We start from the raw sequence: 21,161 nt of genomic DNA, 5'->3' as shown, positions 1-21,161 counted from the left end.
TCACCCATGCTCATAAGAACATAACATAAGAACGGCTGTACTGGGTCAGACCAAAGGTCCATCTAGCCCAGTATCCTGTCTACTGACAGTGGTCAATGCCAAGTGCCCCAGAGGGAGTGAACCTAACAGGTAATGATCAAGTGATCTCTCTCCTGCCATCCGTCTGCAAACAGAGGCTAGGGACACCATTCCTTACCCATCCTGGCTAATAGCCATTAATGGACTTAACTTCCATGCATTTATCTAGTTCTCTTTTAAACCCTGTTATAGTCCTAGCCTTCAAAAACTCCTCAGGCAAGGAGTTCCACAGGTTGACACTGCGCTGTGTGAAGAAGAATTTCCTTTTATTTGTTTTAAACCTGCTGCCTATTAGTTTCATTTGGTGACCTCATATTCTTATATTATGGGAACAAGTAAATAACGTTTCCTTATTCACTTTCTTCACACCACTGATGATTTTTATATACCTCTATCATATCCCCCCCTTAGTCTCTTCTTTTCTAAGATGAAAAGTCCTACCTTCTTTAATCTCTTCTCATATGGGACCCGTTCCAAACCCCTAATCATTTTAGTTGCCCTTCTCTGAACCTTTTCTAATGCCAGTATATCTTTTTTGAGATGAGACCACATCTGTACGCAGTATTCGAAATGTGGGCATACCATAGATTTATATAAGGGCAATAATATATTCTCCGTCTTATTCTCTATCCCTTTTTTAATTATTCCTAACATCCTGTTTGTTTTTTTGACTGCCACTGCACACTGCGTGGTCGTCTTCAGAGAACTATCCATGATGACTCCAAGATCTCTTTCCTGATTAGTTGTAGCTAAATTAGCTATGTTGTGTGTGTAGTTGGGGTTATTTTTTCCAATGTGCATTACTTTACATTTATCCACATTACATTTCATTTGCCATTTTGTTGCCCTATCTCTTAGTTTTGTGAGATCTTTTTGAAGTTCTTCACCGTCTGCTTTGGTCTTAACTATCTTCAGCAGTTTAGTATTATCTGCAAACTTTGCCACCTCACTTTTTACCCCTTTCTCCAGATCATTTATGAATAAGTTGAATAGGATTGGTCCTAGGACTGACCTTTGGAGAACACCACTAGTATTATTGGGGACACCATCCTTGGGAAACACCACTCAGTATTATTATTTATATTACCATAGCCTTAATCATGGACCAGGATCCCAGTGTGCCAGATACTGTACAATCACAGAACAAAAAGACCAACCTTTCCCCAAAGTGCTAAGTCTAAAACAAGAGAGAACAGATGAGCACAGACAGATGGGAAAGTGCAAGGGAACAAGGAGACAGTATTGGTCAGTATGGTAGTCAGTGGTCTCAGCAAAGCAGCAGACTAATCATTGTCAAGGGTTTTGGGTTTTTGTAAGTGTCATAGAAAGGACGGGTTTTAATGAGAGTTTTGGAGGATAATGAGGTAGTTTTGTAGATGTTTATGGGGCAGGGATCTAATCAAGCAAGAAGGGTAGCCATGGGAGAAAGCAACGGTGCTTGTTTGGAGGTGGGTAGTGGCATGGAAGCGAGAGTCAACGTCTTGATAGTGAATGAGAGATTACATGGAGGGTGTGGTTAGGCCTTGAAGAGCTTTGAAAATGAAAACAAGTTTTTGATGCAGTAGAGAAACAGAAGCCCATGGAAGGATACAAAAGTGAGGCAACAGGCTGGGAACATGATTTAAAACAGTATTCTGAGTGCATCTAGGGGGTGAAAAATTGCATTTGTCAAGGCCACAAAGAAGGATGTTGCAGTATGAGACAGTCAGGGTCCAGATGGTTTTTCCCTGGATCCTGATTGTCACACTGTAATGCAAGATGATGAGCACCTGGGCTAGAGAGACAGAGAGTTAATTTTAGCTGTGTGGACAGATAGGAAAGGCCATATCTTAGAGGTGTTATGTAGAAAGAATTGGCAAAATTAAAACATTGGCTGAATGTGAGGACCTAGATTGTGGTCTGAGTCAAAGATGAGGCCCAGATTATGGGCCTCACTGGCATTCAGGATGATAATGTCCACAGTGATCAAGAAACAAGTAGTGAGAAGGGCTTGGGAGGGAAATTAAAGAGCTCTGTTTTAGCCACATTGAATTGTAGTCGATAGCTAGTCATCCATGAAAAGATGTCAGACTGAGATTTTAGTTTAGATGAAAGACGACAGGTCTGAAATAGAGAGGTATTTGAATCGCCAGCATAGAGATGGTCGCTGAATTTGTGTTTGCAGATGAGTTTACTGAGACACCTTGTTAGAGGGAGAATAGGAGGGGACCAAGGACAGAGCCCTGTGGAACCCACACTGAAAATTGGAGGAGGTATTAGGAGAATCCTCTGAAGGATATGCTGAAGGAGCAATTAGAGAGATATGAGGAAAACTGGGAGAGGACAGAGTCGCCAGCTAACGAAAGACGAGATTTCAGGAAGACATCCTTGGTCAGCTGTGTCAAAGATGGCTGACAGATAAAGGTGGATGAGGAAGGAATACTGGTTCTGCAGTTTGGCTAGGAAGAAGTCATTAGAGACTGGTGTGAGCGGTTTCACTGGAGCGCAAGGGTGGAAGCCAGTTTGGAGAGGGTCTAGGATTGAACTTGAGAGGAATTCCAGACACTGATTGTATGCAAATTGTTCAGTGAGCTTAGAGATGGAAGGGAAAAAGGATTTGGTTGTGGTAGTTGGAGAGGCACGTGGGATTAAGGGTAGGGTTTTTTTTAAAAAACAGGAGAGACTAAAGCATGCTTATAATGTGACCGAAAAGAGTTAGAGAAGAGAGAAGTTAAAGAAAAAGTAAGTAGGAAATGAGATTGGCGTGAGCAAGATCAGGAGTTGAGATGGGTCAGGGGGCCAAGCAGAGGGGTTTGTAGAAGAAAGAGGATAAACTTCTGCATCTGTGACAGAAGAGGAGGAGGAGAATTGTAGGAGGGGAAGGATGAAGGGAAGGCAAGCTCAGGAGTAGAGGAGGTTCACTCATGAGACTAGTTAGAGTTTGGCAACTAAATTATCTGAAGATTTTATTTGTACTGAGCATGCACCAGCCCAGAGCTTTCCCTGGATTTGCTCTTTCTAGCTGTCAGAGACCATTGTGTCTACAGGCACCTGTCTCAGCATTCTTTTGTCCTCACCACCTGTCCCCTCTGCATTCAGACAATTCAGGCTGGTGTCATAGTAGCTACTGCTGTTAGGAGGAAAGAATTTCAAGAAAAGTTCTACTTGGCTTTTGGATAGCCTGCAGTTCAGGAATGGAGCATGCTTAGCTACTCGGTGGACTGGTGAAAGCTCAGTCCAGTGAACTCATAGGAGCTATGTGGGGTTGAGCATGCTCAGCACAGGCAGAACCTTTGGAGAATAATGTTGTTAGCCTCCAACAAACCTCTATTGAGCATGTACAAACAGAGGTTTGCAGGGCTTATAACTTGGTCAAATTTGGGAGGATTTTCACAGAATTGTCACAAGATGCATCCCCGACACCAGGGCAACCTCTCTATCAAATTTCAGGTCACTGCTCCAAATCCTGTCAGCATTAGAGCTTGTCAATGAAATAGTTGTAAGAATCTGTTAATATCAAAACTTCAAAAAAGAAGACTTCAATAAACTCAGAGAACTTGTAGGTAAAGTTCAGTGGAAAGAAAACCTAAGAGAAAAAGGAGTTCAGTAGAGCTGGCAGTTTTTCAAAAAGACAGTATTAAAGGAACAACTGCCAACTATCCTGATAGGGAGGAAAGTTAGGAAGTAGAGTAAGGCCAATATGGCTCCATCAGGAGCTCTTTAATGACCTGAAAATCAAAAAGGAATCCTACATTAAGTGGAAACATGGACAAATTGATAGAAGAAGAACAAAGTAATAGAAACAAAATCAGAAAGACTAAAGCACAAAATGAGTTACACCTAGCAAGGGACATAAAAGGCAGTAAGAAGAGGTTCTTTAAATACTTTAGAAGCAAGAGAAAGATGAAGGAAAGTGTAGGTCCTCTACTTAATGGGTAAGGAGAGCTACTAACTGATGACATGAAGAAAGCTGGGGTGTTTTATGCCTGTTTTGCTTCAGTCTTCACTGAAAAGGTTAATGATGACTCAACACAATACTAATAAAAAAGGGGAAATGCAAGCCAAAATAGAGAAAGAACACGTTAAAGAATATGTTGATAAGTTAGATGTTGTCAAGTCAGCAGAGCCTGATGCAGTACATCCTGGGGTACTTACAAATCTAGCTGAAGCAATCTTGGAACTGTTAGCAGTAATCTTGGAGATCTCTTGGAGGATGGGTGAGGTCCCAGAATACTGGAGAAGGGGAAAGATAGTGCCTGTCTTTAAAAAGGAGACCAAAGACCTGGGGAATTATAGACCAGTCAGTCTGACTTTGATACCTGGAAAGATACTGGAACAAAAATAAATTTGTAGCCACCTAGAGAATGATAGAGTTATAAGGAATAACCAACATGGATTTGTTAAAACCAAATTATGCCATAGCAACTTAATTTACTTCTTTGGCAGAATTAGTGGCCTAATGGATGGGGGGGAAGTAGTAGTTGTGATATATCTTGTTTTTTAGTAAGGTTTTTGATGCAGTCCCACATGACATTCTCATAAACAAACTAGGTAAAAGTAGTCTAAATTAAATTTCTATAAAGTGGGTGCAAAACTGGTCAAAAGATCATATTCAAAGAATAGTTATCAGTGGTTCATAGTCAAACAGGGAGGGCATAACTAGTGGTGTCCCACAGGAGTCCTGTCCTGGGTCTGGTACTAGTCAATGTTTTCACTAATGACTGGGATACCGGAATGGAGAGTATGCTTATAAAATTTGCAAATGACACCAAGCTGAGAGGGATTACGAAGACTGGATTACAGTTCAAAATGACCTTGATTAATTGGTCTGAATTCAAGAAGATGAAATTCAATAACAAGTACAAAGGTTTTCAAGTAGGAAGGAAAAATCAAACACACAGCTGCAAAATGGGGAATAACTGGCAGGTTGCAGTGCTGTTGGAAAGGATCTGGACATTATAGTGGATCACAAATTGAATATGAGTTAACAATGTGTTGCAGCTGTGAAAAAAGCCAATATCATTTTAACATGTATTTACAGGAGTGTCATATGTAAAACATAGGAGATAATTAGTCTGCTCTGCTCAGAACTGATAAGGCCTCAGCTGAAGTACTGTGTCCAGTTCCGGGTGCCACACTTTAAGAACGATTTGAACAAATTGGCGAGAGTCCAGCGGAGAGCAACAAAAATGACAAAAGATTTAGAAAACTTGACCCATGAGAAAAGGTTAAAAAACTGGGCATGTTTAGTCTTGAGAAAAGAAGCAATTGTGCTCCCCATCCACTGAACCTAGAACAAAAAGTAATGAGCTGTGGTAAGGGAGACTTTAGGTTAGATATTGGGAAAAACATTCTAACTATAAGGGTAGTTAAGCTCTGGAATAGGTTTTCAAGGGAGGTTGTGGAATACCCATCACTGGAATGTTCTAAGAACACCTGTCAGGGATGGTCAGGGTTTACTTAGTCCTGCCACAGCACTGGAGATGAACTTAATGATTTCTCAAGGTCCCTTCCAGCCCTATGTTTCTATGATTTGATGGGCAAAACCACATATTTTCCCCAGTCCTTGTTCTTAGAAATGGACAAACCATTTAAAAAATTTTAAACTTTAAAAAAAATTTAAAACTGCTGAAACTTTAAAAAAAATAAAAATCATCATTCTGAGACTGGCACCTCGACTGAAAAAAATTGGCCTGAAGGGCTAAAAGATAATAAGCAACTAGAAAGAGGATGCTGCAATCAGGATGGATTTGATTTAAATCAAATTGATTTAAAACACTAGTCAGGAAGACTTGATTTAATCATGGATTTCTGCGTAAAAGTGCATTCTTGTTGGTTGTTATAACCTTAATACATATTCTTCACAACTCAGAGATAGATGTAGGTTTCATTTTTAGAAGGTACACACTATACATTTTTAAAGTGATTTATTTTGAAAACTTTTCAGATCAGTTTTACAGCTATATTAGAAAATGAATGATTGTCTGGTTATTTCATTTACGAAAGGTAATTGAAGCAGATATTTGTGAAGTCATTGGGAGGTGAACTGTCTCCAATTCAATGGCTTAATCATTAATATTTGGAGGGTTTTCTTGCCATGCTCTATTAGGAAGAGAACATCACCAGACAGACATTTTAAATTGTTTTATTTAACTAAAACAATGATGTTATGTAGTCTGGGTTTTTTTCTTCAACAGCAAACATAGTTTAACAAAACAAGCATATGAATTTTTGAATTTAGTTCAACATTTAAGTTTTTAAAAATCTGGTTTATTTTGGTTAAAATTGTTTTTAACTAAAATAGTTACATGAAATATTTTTTTTAAAAAAACACAAAAATTAAATCAACTGTGTCAGCCAGGTCAGCATGAGAAACTTTAAATATTGGCTTCTTCAGCTAACTCAGTTGTCTTCACCTTCATTTTCCTGTTTGTTCATAATCTGGAAAAGAAAAACAAGCTTTCCTGCTTTTTCAGGTCCCAAACGATGTCTCAGTTTGAAATCATTTAGTCCAAAGGAAGAAAATATTTTTTCTACACCAGCAAAAGAAGCTACTGCTGTTAAAAATGAGATTATCACTCCAACAGTCTCTGAATCCAAGTGCTTCAGTGACTCCCACCAGTTCACTGGTGTGACTTTCTTTAAAACATCATCAGCAAACATATATTTCGTGAATGGTTCACCCTTAGCTCTGAAGTTGATTATAGTTGGCATTATGGAGGGATGATTGCTGGATGTCCATGTTATAGAAAGTTCCTCTTCTTCAGCAGTTAAGGTTTGACCCTGGTACCGAGTATTGAGAATGTTTGCAAGAAAATGAACTGGAGATAGTGCTTGTCCCATTTGTTTTTTTAATGCTTGTACTTTAACTCTGTCTTTGCATAGTTCTCTTTTTAAGATCTCACTCAGTTCCTTCCAAATTTCAACAGCATCAGCAATAAAACAGCTATTTCCCTGCATTTTGTTCAAGCCTACAGAAATAGGCTTCAGGGTACTCAGCATGTGTTCAACATTTCTCTTAAGCCTAATGTTGAGAACTTTTGCTGTGACAGTGCCATCTATTTTTTCACGATTTTGTTCACAAACTGTCATCAGATTAAGCCAATTATTGATATAGTGCTCAAAAAGTCCACTACTGAGTTCCATTGCACGTCATGTGGGAGAGTTAGCTTGGTTCCTCCCACTTTTTTCGGAGCAGCTGCTGCAAAGTGGTTGTATTTTGCAAATTCAACAGCATTAGCCTTTATTTCTGGCACACTGAAGTCTTCGGTTAGGAGGTGCATCAGTTGAGTACTGTTGTTAGCTTGGGACTCTTCTAAATTTCTTCTCATCATGGATACATTTGTAGCATTGTCTGTGACCAAGCTGAATACTTGACATTCAATTTTTTTTCCACAGTTTGTTATAGCTTTTAATAGCTTTTACTGCTGCTACTTGTAGGTATTCTGCTGTGTGTGCATCTCCTGATGTATTTATTGTTTCTGTATGGAAGACATTCCCTTCTTCTGTTGTCACACAAGCACATACAACAGGATCATTGTGGACATTGCTCCACCCATCAAGACTCAGGTTAAAATTTGACCCTCTAGACCTTTTGCATACTGCTCAATTTCTCTTTCATACACTTTATCCTGCAATTTGCCTGCGGCATCTTCTCTGTTGGGTGGACTATATCCTGGTCTTAATGACTGAACCATGTTAATGAAGTTGGGTTCTCAATCATACAGAAAGGAGAGTTTGTTGCATAAACAAACAGGGCAATTTTCCCATCAATTACCTCTTTTTGTAATCTGCTGGTTCTTATCACAAACTTATCTATGGTTATTTCTGGATGATGGAGGATTTTTTTTTTTTTTTTTTTTTTTTTTTGCTATAGGTGATATTCTGTGGCTATGTAACATACATGATGTACTGAAACACTGTCATTGGAAGATAATTCTGGAACATGCATCTGACGAAGTGGGTATTCACCCACGAAAGCTCATGCTCCAAAACGTCTGTTAGTCTATAAGGTGCCACAGGACTCTTTGCTGCTTTTACAGATCCAGACTAACATGGCTACCCCTCTGATATCTGGAACTATAGAAAATGATGGTGATCTTGAAGGTGGATAGTCTTCAGAATCCTGTATTATGAGGATGGATTCTCCTAAACAAAATAAATCAGTGCAGTTATTTAATTATTATTACCATACTGTTTATTTAGTATTACTCATTGCATTCACTGACAGTACTACTTTAAAGGGAAGATCTGCCTATTTCAGCTATTTATTTTTTATTACAACTGCATCTGAAATGATAGTATCATGGAGTAACAACTATATTTTTCGCTCAAACATGAGAATTCAAGAATAGTCCAGAAGGCAGACAGGCCATCCTTAAGGAAGAAGTACACCTTTACCCCGATATAATGCAGTCCTTGGGAGCCAAAAAATCCCCCCCACACACACACACACACAGGCACTCACCGGCATCAGTGGGAAGCGGAGCAGCCTGGCCACAGTCTGCTCCACTCTGCCAGCTCCCAGCCATGGCACTCCACTTCCCACCATCCGTGAGTGTGGGGAGGTTGGGGAAAGGATGCCTCCCCCGCACTCACCTGTGTTGGGAAGGGGGCAGCTGGGGAAAGGTGGGAAGTGGAGCACCACGACTGGGAACTGGCGGAGTAGAGAGGGCTGGGGCCAGGATGCTCCACTTCCTGCTGCAGATGAGTGCAGGGAGGTTGGGCTAAGGATGCCTCCCCCCAAAAGTGGCTTCCCACAGCCCCTGGCCCCTAGGCCCGGGGGCGTGGGGGGGGGGCGAAAGTCCCTGACTGCCCCCAAGACCCTTTGCCCCTTATCGAACCCTTCGGCCCCGGCCTGGCCTGGCACCCTTAACATGCTGCTCAGAGCAGTGTGTCAGAGCTTTACCACAGATATGAATGGTTTCAGCATGATAGTATTATCCAGCAGAATTTGGTTTAGGGCAGCAGTCTGTGTGATTAAAGATGTGAAATAAGAATAAAGACCAGTATCTTACTTTCTGTGTGGGTGTTTCAAATTAGATAGGAGGGCACTAGCAAGTGGTTACAAATATTTTAACCAACATTGGGTGGATTCATGGATTGCTTTGTTTTCTGTTGTTTTCAATTCTTGATTTTGCCAGAAATTGATAAACATTAAAACATTTCTGATAGCAACATAAAATGTTTTCCATAAATTACAGTGCTGAATTTTTATGAGGATCTTTGATCTGATATAAATTGAATCCCTCTAGTTTTATGCACCTCTTTATATTAAGTATTATTATATGCAAATACTTAGCTTTAATATCAGGCTTACAAAGAAAGAGCATGATCTGTTGTATTCATGTTGAGTATCCAGGCTGCTTTTCAAAATATTGAGAAAAGCGTTGACTCTAAAACATCTGTCTATCTGCCTACAATTATTAATCATTCTTTTCCTGGAATTGAATGGCAGTTTATCCGAACAACAATACCAATAATATATTCAGCATTTCTTAAAAGAAATCATGGGTTCCTGCTTCTTGTGTGCTAAGACCAATTCATGTCACGGAGTATGTAGATTATTCTATACTTTGACAAAATTAACTTGCAGCTCTTTTAACCAAAGAAGGACAGAGAATTTTCAAGCAACTCAGATATTTTGTATACTCACTAAATTAAAGGGAGAACTTTGCTTTTCTAGTTAAACAGCTGATCACATCTGTTTTCTTGTCAAGTATATAAATTGGTTGTAAGTCTAAACTATAGCTCAGCATTATCACCACTGATTTGCAGCATAATAGCAATGGTTTTGTAGCCAGTTGTAGCTGAATTTGGATCAGTCAGGTGGAAACTTGAATAAGCAAAATACTTTGGTTTGGTCAGCAGTCAGCTTTGGCTGTGGTTGCTTTTAGGAATCAAAATACTTTTCATTGACTTGAAGGTTTTGTCAGTTTTGCGTGAAGAGGTACTGACTTTACAGTGAATTTAATTTTACTGTGAATTCATAAGAGAAAAGCAATCATGTAGTAAATCAAAGACTATACAGTAAATCTTGAATCCATTTGCATTTAAAATCTAATCAGTTGTAATTTGTGCTCCAGCATTTTTCCAATATTTCAGTACTTTCCCCTTTATAACTAAGGCCTGGTCTACACTATGGGGTTAGGTCGAATTTAGCCGCGTTAGGTCGATTTTAAAATGACTGCATCCACACAACCAACCCCGTTCTTTCGACCTAAAGGGCTCTTAAAATCGACTTCTGTACTCGTCCCTGACGAGGAGAGTAGTGCTAAAATTGAATTTGCTGGGTCAAATTTGGGGTAGTATGGATGCAAATTGACGGTATTGGCCTCCAGGAGCTATCCCAGAGTGCTCCATTGTAACCGCTCTGGACAGCACTTTGAACTCTGATGCACTAGCCAGATACACAGGAAAAGCCCCAGGAACTTTTGAATTTCATTTCCTGTTTGGTCAGCGTGGCAAACTCAGCAGCACAGGTGACCATGCTCCCAGAATCATAGAGCATAGAATGTTTCTATGCTTCCCCTATCATCTCCGTCCTTGAGGTTATCACAGATTAGAAGGCGAAAAAACCACACTCACAATGACATGTTTTCCGAGCTCATGCAGTCCTCCCGCACTGATAGGGCACAGCTTAATGCACGGAGGCATTCAGTGGCAGAGACCAGGAAAGAATTAAGTGAGCATGAAGAGCAGAGGCAGGATGCGATGCTGAGGCTAATGGGGGAGCAAACGGACATGATTAAGCGTCTGCTGGGGGAGCAAATGGACAGGATGAAGCATCAGTTGGAGCTGCAGGAAAGGCAAGAGCACAGACCCCCACTGCATCCACCGTATAACCGCCTACCCTCCTGTTATAACCTTAGTCCCAGATTTGGACCTTAGCGTCCAAAATATGGGGGTTAGCATGAAAACCTCCAAGCTTAGCTACCAGCTTGGACCTGGTACCTGCTGCCACCACCCAAAAAATTAGAGTGTTTTGGGGCACTCTGGTCCCTCTGAAAAACCTTCCCTGGGGACCCCAAGACCCAAATCCCTTGAGTCTCACAACCAAGGGAAATAATCCTTTTTCCCTTCCCCCCTCCAGGTGCTCCTGGAGAGATACACAGACACAAGCTCTGTGAAACTACACAGAGGGACTCCCCCTCTCCGTTCCCAATCCTGGAAACAAAAGTACTTTCCTATTTCCCCAGAGGGAATGCAAAATCAGGCTAGCGATCCAACACACAAATCTCCCCTTGATTTCTTCCTCCCACCAATTCCCTGGTGAGTACAGACTCAATTTCCCTGAAGTAAAGAAAAACTCCAACAGGTCTTAAGAGAAAGCTTTATATAAAAAGAAAGAAAAAATAAGTACAAATGTTCTCTCTGTATTAAGATAATACAACACAGGGTCAATTGCTTAAAAGAATATTGAATAAACAGCCTTATTCCAAAAGAATACAAATCAAAGCACTTCAGCACTTATATTCATGCAAATACCAAAGAAAAGAAACCATATAACTTACTAGCTGATCTCTTTGTCCTTACACTTAGAAACAGAAGACTAGAAAGTAGAACTACTTCTCCAAAGCTCAGAGAAAGCAGGCAGACGGAAAAAAAAGACACAGACACTCAATTCCCTCCACCCAAAATTGAAAAAATCCGGTTTCCTGATTGGTCCTCTGGTCAGGTGCTTCAGGTGAAAGAGACATTAACCCTTAGCTATCTGTTTATGACACCTCCTCCCCATGTTCCATAGCCTCCTCACCCAGATGCCCAAGAATGCAGGGTTGGGAGGCTCCGGGCACCCAGCCACTCCACTCCAGAGGATGGCCCAAGCGACAGAAGGCTGTCATTCAAACAGTTTGATTTTTAGTGTGGCTACAATAAGCAATGTGGCCTTGTCCTTCCCTCCTCCCCAACCCCACCCTGCCTACCTTGTCCATTATTTCATTTTTTTTAATTAATAAAGAAAGAATGCATGGTTTCAAAACAATAGTTAACTTTATTTCGAAGCGGGGAGGGTGATTCTCTTATAGGGAATTAAAATCAACAAAGGGGGCGAGTTTGCATCAAGGAGAAACACACACAACTGTCACACTGAAACCTGGCCAGTCATGAAGCTGGTTTTCAAAGTCTCTCTGACGTGCAGCACACCTTGCTGTGCTCTTCTAATCACCGTGGTGTCTGGCTGTTCAAAATTGGACGCCAGCAGATTTGCCTCAACCTCCCACCCCGCCATAAACGTCTCCCCCTTACTCTCACAGATATTATGGAGCACACAGCAAGCAGCAATAACAGTGGGAATGTTGGTTGCACTGAGGTCTGACCAACAGTGCCAGTGAGCTTTTAAACGTCCAAAGGCACATTCTACCACCATTCTGCACTTGCTCAGCCTGTAGTTGAACTGCTCCTTACTGCTGTTCAGGCTTCATGAACGGATCCCCCGAGCCGAAGAGCAGAGTTGCAGCGGAAGCAGTGGATGAGGACGGTTAGCAGTCCTACTGCACCGTCTGCTGCCAGCAGCACCCAGGAGGACCAGAAAGGATCCCCCGAGGTCGTCGCTGGGGAGCAGGAGAGCAGAGTTGCATCAGAAGTGGTGGAGCCATACACCATGCCCTGGAGGCTGCTAGAAGCCAGGCAGGGAAGACATTCCAAGAACCCCTGGCCAAGCTACATGTCCGAGGATGGTTAGCTGTCCTACTGCACCCTCTGCTGTGAAGGCAAGGAGCTGCTGTTGTGTAGCAGCACGAGCTGTTGCAGGTGCTTCTGTGTCTAATGCTTGGAGGTCCAAGTAGGGCAAGGTACCTTGGCCAAGGCAAATAAGCAAGAGCCCTGGAGCTGTTACATATGTCAACCACAAAAGTGCTATGGGGTGTTACAGCACTGGCCAGACTGGAATGTGTGGCTGCAAGACTTCTTCATCAGCGACAAAGGACAGGAATATGATGCACCTAAAATCTAAAAAGGGCCGCACATTTCCCAGAGTCATTACCCTTGATAACAGAACGTTAATGATTGCATTGGCTACTTGGATCACAGCAGCCCCCACAATAGACTTGCCCACAACAGCAGTGGTGACGGTGAGCTGAGCAGGCCCCAAGCTTGCTGTGGTATGGCGTCTGCATGGGTAACCCAGGGAAAAAGGCACGAAACTATTGTCTGCCATTGCTTTCACAGAGGGAGCAGTGCCTGACGACATGTACCCAAAACCACCTGCGACAATGTTTTGGCTCTATTAGGCATTGGGAGCTTAACCCAGAATTCCAATGGGCAGCAGAGACTGAGGGAACTGTGGGATAGCTACCCACATTGCACTGCTCCGTAAGTCGATGCTATCCACAGTAGTGAGGACGCACTCCACTGACTTAATGTGCTTAGTGTGGACATACATGATCAGCTGTATAAAATTGATTTCTAAAAATCGACTTCTATAAAATTGACCTAATTTCGTCGTGTTGACATACCTTAAGTGTAAAAGCCTTTATTTGGTCTGACAGTGATACGTCTGAGATTTACTGCCATCTTCATTTTGTCCTGGATAATCCTGCAGTGCCTAGTACTTGAATTTGTTGGAGACAGCCATAACTTAGATTAGCAAACAGGAAGTTGGACACTATGAATAGATAGTATTCTTGCTTGGGAGGAAAGCTAGATAATTCACAGAAGTTCTCCACTTCTTTGAACAGCTCTGCAAAGTGGGAGAGTTTGTCTTTTGCCATAGTTCCATGATTAGATCAGGCTTACATGCTCCAGAAAGCTGCTAATCTTGTGGCCAAGATAGTGCATAGTATCAAATCTATTTATGAGATATGTGTTAATTTAAATGGTCAACGTGGGTGGTGTTTATAAACCTCAATAATCCAGATTTCTCTTTTAAATCAAACTGCATCTGTCTGCTCTTGCCCTCCTGTTTGTGTGGGGCAGGGGGGAGGGAGGGGGAATGGAAAGTCAACAAAATAAAATGAGTTTGGCTTGATTTTTTTCTTTTAATTGACAGTATACTTTTGTCATGTTCTTATTAGCGTTAAATGCTCTTACAACAAGCATGGTCAAAATTCATAATTATAGGGAAATGACCCTTTTTATAATTTTGGGTTAGCAACATGTAACCCTTCATCTGCATTGTGCTTTAGGGCATTTCATCATTCTTTTGTATAACAGTGAAATTCTGTGATCTGCTTTTAAATGGTGTTTCTGTTCAGGATGGTTCATTTTCCAGAGAGAGAAAATTAGTATTCATTGTTTGGCACTACCATTTAAAAGAGTTTTATATTTGATTTTGTTGGATTGGCTAATTTGTATGAAGGTTGTTGCTGCCTTGAAATATGTGAAAGAACACTTTATTATATTAAAGACTTCAATCCTCTGCCAAACTCTCATTTGAAATAATAGCGAGCATTTTCATAAGGGCTTGATTTTCAAACAGTTGTGTGTTCAGTTGCAATCCTAATTTGCATTGGTAATTAGCACAGTTGCATGCACGAACTGGGTATTTGTATGTGACAATTGCAAGTTATGTACTGTTTGCTGGACAGGCACCTGATTTGTTCATGTATTTTTCTATTTTCACACAAATTAGGCATGCACATCCAATTTTTCAAAAATCAGGCCCAAATTACATGTAAAACTAACCATGGAAAAGCATTCTAGGGAAAATGGGAGAAGTACTTTCACTTGATTTTAAAACTGGGCTGGAGAGAGCAATAGAAACATTCTGAAACAATCATCTTAGTCACAGCTGGACTAAACGACCTAGAAGGCTGTTTTCATCTCTGTGATTAAATGTGTCAGCTCAAAAAATGCTAACCGCTCTCTGTTCATTTTTAGGCAATTCGCAGCTTTCAGGTGGCCTTGCACATCTATCCAGTGAGCCCTGAACTATGGAAGGAAGACCTTACCTGGGCAAGAAAGCTGCATGAACAGCAAAAGAAAGCCACAAAGACTAAGGTGATGCAAGCTGAGGCAAAAGAAGCAGATGATGCCCATGAATCAATCCCAGACTATGACTTTGAAAGTGATGAGATTGTGGCAGTTTGTGCAGCTATCGCGGAGAAGGAGAAAACTGTTTCAGCAACTAAAACAGTAGTAATTGTGTCTGCTTCGGGCACAGTAGAGACCATAACTGAGAAGGAGGAATGTTCTACAACCCCCGATGATGCCGTTTTTATCAGAGCCCGATAATGCAGCATAATCTTTTGCTGGTATTCTTTTGAAATCAAATGTTATTTATCAAGTGTTGGAAGAATTTTTTTAGCAGCAGTGGAACAGGGTAAATAGAATGGGTCATTATTTCTGAAGTAGATTTTTCAGAGGAAAAGTGTTTTAAAGAAAATGTGAAAAAACTACAGATAAGCGAAAACCAGAATTCCTGCTGCATCTATACTATCAAATAGGTGTTGATTTTAAAACCGATATTTTAAGACTTCACAAATATAATTTGAAAACACTAATTATATTATCATAACTGCTTTCATCCAACTCAATTTCTTAACTGCACAGTCTAAACAACATCTGCTGTTTTTCCTGTAATTAATTATCAGTTACTTAAAAAGAAACCGGAAAAGAGAAAGTTGATTTAAGTATTACAGTTCAAGCCTGTTAATAATTAACATTATAGATCAACGCAAGTGAAGTGTGACTCTGAAAGCTTGTTCTCAGGAGTCTTTATTTTCAATAGGGAATAGGGTTTTTTATGAAGAAGTTACAGATCACAGATACTCCTTGTAAACCTGGGGTCAGATTCCAAGCCAATGTTCTTACCTTGACCCATCCCAGTATACTTAAGTATATCTCCTTATATGCCTGAGTACATAAAATGTTAGGAGTCCCCAGTGCACAGTGGGAAATGGATTAGGAATAGATCTTTAGATGCAACTCTTTTGTGCTATGATGATTCTACAGTAAGACTACAAAGAAGGGAATCTATTGCTGTATTGTTTGGTTATGTTCCCTGTGGTATGGCATTGCACTCGTAAAGAGTTAGATGATTTTTGGTTTTTAGCAGGCCACTTATTCAGGATAGCATTTATTCCTGTTGCTTTGTGGGGACTGTGTCCACTTGCTTAAATAAATGAACAAAATACATCTTGTGCTGCACATAAGGAACACAGAATGCTTCATTTTGTTTGCTGGCTGGTTAATTCTAAAATTTCAGTAATTCATAATGAGTCTCCCTTTCATGGGTGGTGTTCTAATGTATATTTGGGATATATACATATATGGAATATGCGTGTGTATAATCTTTCCCTTCTGTGACAAAACAACATTTAAAGCTCTTTGTTTTGTACTTTGGAAAACGTATTTTTTCTAGGGCTGATATTCATAGGCTAAATTTCAGCTCAGATTAAATTTTCCTTAATCCCTCAAAGACAGGCTTTATAATAGAACTACTGATAAACCTATACTTGTTGCACCAGCAGGCACTGTAAAACTATTTTACTATATATATTAATAAGACCATCTATACAGCCATGAAAAGGTCATCCTGTTATTGCACAGCCTCAAGAGGATCATTGTTCCACTAAGGTAGTGTTGGCACTGAGAGGGATCAGAGCAGATCTTTCAGGTACAAGGAAATTCTCCTACTTGAAAATTTGTTCATGGGGCTGTAATTTTACTTGTATGCATTAGTAGGATATATTTGCTATGTCTCACTTGGACAGAATTGGACTAGATGACCTGATATGTCTTTTCATTATATGCCTTCCAGTGTGTGGTACATTCATGGGTGCAAAGGGTTTTCCTCCTTTCCTCCTGTCCCAAGTTTATATAAACCCATATCTGCTCCCATTGAAATTAGTTGTAAAATTCTCATTGACTTCAGAGGTGCAGTGTCTGGCTCGTGAAAAGATGCTCTTGCATACTGTCAACTTGGGTGGATTGCTGGGCCAGGTTTGAGAGGTCTGCACTTACATCCCAAATGTGCAGAACATGTGTTTCCCTCTGATTTGATTAAAGATTAGATTATTATTTCCAGGTAGTGAGGTGAGCAGTAACGTCTTGTATGAGGGAGCACCAAGCACACTTCTTGTGATGGTGTGTTATTCCCAAATTGGGAAGTTTGACATCTGGTGGTATGAACCTCATTCTAATGTTGTACAGTGTTTTGTGTTTTGCATGCTCAGGTCTTGCTTGTTGGATATCTCCATATTGTAAATAAAGCGTAGACTTCCCTGCCTATCATTGGTGGCTGTTTATTGTGGAAACTGGGTCATCAGAGGGAGGTGTGTTGGGAAGGGAGGTGCCCCTGATGTTTAATATGTTATGTAGTGTACTTGATCAACCTATCGTCTTTTGTTTCTGAAAGTATTAATATTTTTTGTATATTACTCTAAAACATAATCATTACAGTAAAAATTGGTATCTTGACCAATACTTAAAAATATCCAACTTCTAGCCAAAGCAAGAGTTTTCGGTCTCAAAGAGGGAAAGCATTTGACCTGAAAGGGAAATATCTTTGAAACATATTTGTGCTTCAACTGCCGGAATTTTTTGCCTCAGGCAATTACAGGTAGCAATGGAAACAAAATTGGTATTTTCCACTTTTCGAGGCTTCTAACAACTTACCCTTTAATATTTCACACCGTAATTTAGTAGAAAAACTACAGGAAGTGTTTGTGGTTTATCTGTAGGGGCACAATTGTGGCAAGATCAGGCAATAAAAGGATGTTGGAGAGCAGTTTTTTGTCTATATATTTTCAATTCAAATATACTGTATACTACATAACATAGCTATGTCACAGAGTTAGAGTTAAAAATTAGAGAAATTAAGATGTAGGCAAGGGTTGCAGCATTTCATCACCGTGATAAGTAACTTACACACACACTCTCCACAAAACAGATTAGATGAGATCAGGAGAAGAGAGATGCTTTCCAGTTAAATTTGAGAAGAGATGAAGTGTGGATGAAGGAGGACTTGTCAGATGACACAAGCATCAGAGATGGCTGTTACACAAACAGTGGTGAGATAGCATGAGACCAATCAATGCTAGAAAAGTAGCAATTTTCTCCAACGTAGTGGGCAGAGCTTAGGACCTGGATGAGAGCTAGCTAGCTGAGGCTCAATTCAGTCAAGACATAGGTAATATTGGTAGGTGTGGGAAGGAATGCAAGAGGTTCTATGACTGAGGTAGTGTCACACAGGTTCACGACTTTGATAGGTCATTTTAGATCCACATCTAGTCCTGGATGCCGCAGTGGTTAAAAGTGTTTTTCCCCTCCTCTGTGCCTAGTGAGAAGTCTGACCATTAATTTTAGAGGCAGATTGTCAAGTCAAGAGTTACTCCAGGCCATAGAACTTCCCCAAAACAATCCCTCAAGCTTATCTTGTCATGGGATAAAAGGGAAGATCCTTCCAAGGATTGAGAACTGGTTAAAAGATAGGGAACAAAGGGTAGGAATGAATGGTAAATTCTCAAAATGGGGAGGGGTAACTAGTGGTGTTCCCCAAGGATCAGTCCTAGGACCAATCCTATTCAATTTATTCATAAATGATCTGGAGAAAGGGGTAAAAAGTGAGGTGGCAAAGTTTGCGGATGATACTAAACTGCTCAAGATAGTTAAGACCAAAGCAGGCTGTGAAGAACTTCAAAAAGATCTCACAAAACTAAATGATTGGGCAACAAAATGGCAAATGAAATTTAATGTGGATAAATGTAAAGTAGTGCACATTGGAAAAAATAACCCCCAACTATACATACAATATGATGGGGGCTAATTTAGCTACAACAAATCAGGAAAAAGATCTTGGAGTCATTGTGGATAGTTCTCTGAAGACATCTACACAGTGTGCAGAGGCAGTCAAAAAAGCAAACAGGATGTTAGGAATCATTAAGAAGGGGATAGAGAATAAGACGGAGAATATGTTATTGCCCTCATATAAATCGATGGTACGCTCACATCTTGAATACTGCGTACAGATGTGGTTGCCTCATCTCAAAAAAGATATATTGGCATTAGAAAAGTTCAGAAAAGGGCAACTAAAATGATTAGGGGTTTGGAGAGGGTCCCATATGAGGAGAGATTAAAGAGGCTAGGACTTTTCAGCTTGGAAAAGAGGAGACTAAGGGGAGATATGACAGAGGTATATAAAATTATGAGTGATGTGGAGAAAGTAGATAAGGAAAAATTATTTACTTATTCCCATAATACAAGAACTAGGGGTCACCAAATGAAATTGATGGGTGGCAGGTTTAAAACAAATAAAAGGAAGTTCTTCTTCACACAGTGCACAGTCAACTTGGGGAACTCCTTGCCTGAGGTGGTTGTGAAGGCTAGGACTATAACAGTGTTTAAAAGAGAACTGGATAAAATCATGGAGGTTAAGTCCATTAATGGCTATTAGCCACAATGGATAAGGAATAGTGTCCCTAGACTCTGTCTTTTTGTCAGAGGGTGGAGATGGATGGCAGGAGAGAGATCACTTGATCATTAACTGTTAGGTTCACTCCCTCTGGGGCACCTGGCATTGACCACAGTCAGTAGACAGGATACTGGGCTAGATGGACCTTTGGTCTGACCCAGTACAGCCGTTCTTATGTTCTTATCTTTTCGAAAAACATTGAAGCTTGATTTAAAAATTGTCAGTGAAAGAGAAGTCACCACAATCCTTGGTAAATTGTTTAAAAATTAAAAATTTACACCTTATTTCCAGTCTGAATTTGTCTGGCTTCAACTTCCATCCGTTGTTCCGCATGTAGATACTTATAGATTGCAACACATACCACTTATGATGCAAGTACTTGTGTGTGCGGGCTTACCTTTCCCTTTCTACATCTGTTCATTCACGCAAAACTCAATTGCTCCAAAGTTAGTGGAAAGCAAGCACAGCAAGGGTGAGCGCACCGCCAAAGATTTTTATGTAATGATTTGGAATGAAGACTCTGGTGTGTTTTGGAATAATTTATCTAGCTCAGTGGTCCCCAACCTTTTTGGCTGGCGGGCGCCAGCCGAAGGACCACTGCGGCGTTGGAGCACCCGCCGAAATGCCGCCAGATTTCGGCGGCGACGCCTCTCAATGATGCCGCTTCCCGTCGACAAGCGACATCATCGAGAGGCATCCCCGCTGAAATTCGGGAGCGACACCTCTCGATGACGTCATTTGTTGGTGACAAGCGTCATCATCGAGATGCCTCCCCGCTGAAATGCTGCTGAAATTCGGCTGCATTTCGGCAGGTGCTCTCCCGGGGGCCAGGACGTGGGTGCATTAAGATGTCCCCGCGGGCGCCATGGCACCCACGGGCACAACGTTGGGGAACACTGATCTAGCTGTACTCCAACAGAGATTCTGCAGGATGACCCCTTGTTAACGGTGATAGTTGTGTAGTGCTTTGGAAACGGAAGGAATGGAGGACATTTTAACAGCTGTTAAATAGCGTGGTTTGAAAGTTGTAGTTTATTAAGATGAGGGCCGATGGGCTGGCACTGAGTGAATTACACATACAATTAAAGACTTACATAAACTCCTGAACTCAAGCGGAATGTTTCCATTTAATTGCGATCTCCAAAATGATTTTGGTCAGTACAACTGCTTCTTAAACATATCATCAATATCAGGCTCAGGATTTTAATTACAATAAAGCAATTCACATGAAAACACAGTAAGCAACATAACATGCTTAATATTCCTTTGACAATTTTTTTCCCAAAGATCTGTACAGAATTAATGTTTGATACTACAATGCTGCTGGAACAAGATCTATCTTTTAAAACATAAACACAAAATTCCTTTTCATCACTGGTTAACAGTTATTTATGGCACTACATTTTAGTGGTAAATAATTCTCCTTGGGGGCTGAGTATGGGGTATGGGATTATATACCTGTACTTTGTAATGAAGATTCTGCTTTGCTTGTTTCATATGATTATGTGATGGAATATCAGATTACGCAATGATAAGATTCTTTTTACTCATTTAAAGTAAAAGGATAAATGTTATAAAAAATACCGTTAGTACATTGGGGATTTTTAAACTAGAGTGAATATTAAAAATATTAACCAGGAATTGAAAGTTTTAGGCCCCAATCCCAAAAGCAGTTTATCCAAATGCTTAATTTTATTCATGTGAAGAGTCTGATTGACTTCAGTTGGACTGCTTGTGAGTGCCGTTAAGCATG

The 21,161-nt window shown here is 40.5% G+C and overlaps 1 protein-coding gene across 2 annotated transcripts in view; it reads left to right on the top strand.

The window, feature by feature from the left end:
• The window catches only part of TTC33 (tetratricopeptide repeat domain 33), a 99,634-nt gene extending 82,410 nt beyond the window's left edge, over positions 1-17,224 (top strand). For both annotated transcript variants that reach the window (XM_050947124.1, XM_050947123.1), the window contains exon 5: positions 14,875-17,224. In XM_050947124.1, coding sequence (XP_050803081.1) covers positions 14,875-15,228 — 354 coding nt within the window. In that variant the 3' untranslated portion in view covers positions 15,229-17,224. The remainder of the gene's footprint in view (positions 1-14,874) is intronic.
• The last annotated feature ends 3,937 nt before the right edge of the window (positions 17,225-21,161 follow it).

This window comes from Gopherus flavomarginatus, chromosome 3, assembly GCF_025201925.1.
Source record: "Gopherus flavomarginatus isolate rGopFla2 chromosome 3, rGopFla2.mat.asm, whole genome shotgun sequence".
In the NCBI taxonomy this organism is placed as follows: Eukaryota; Metazoa; Chordata; order Testudines; family Testudinidae; genus Gopherus; species Gopherus flavomarginatus.
This window is presented reverse-complemented; position numbering and strand designations above follow the sequence as displayed.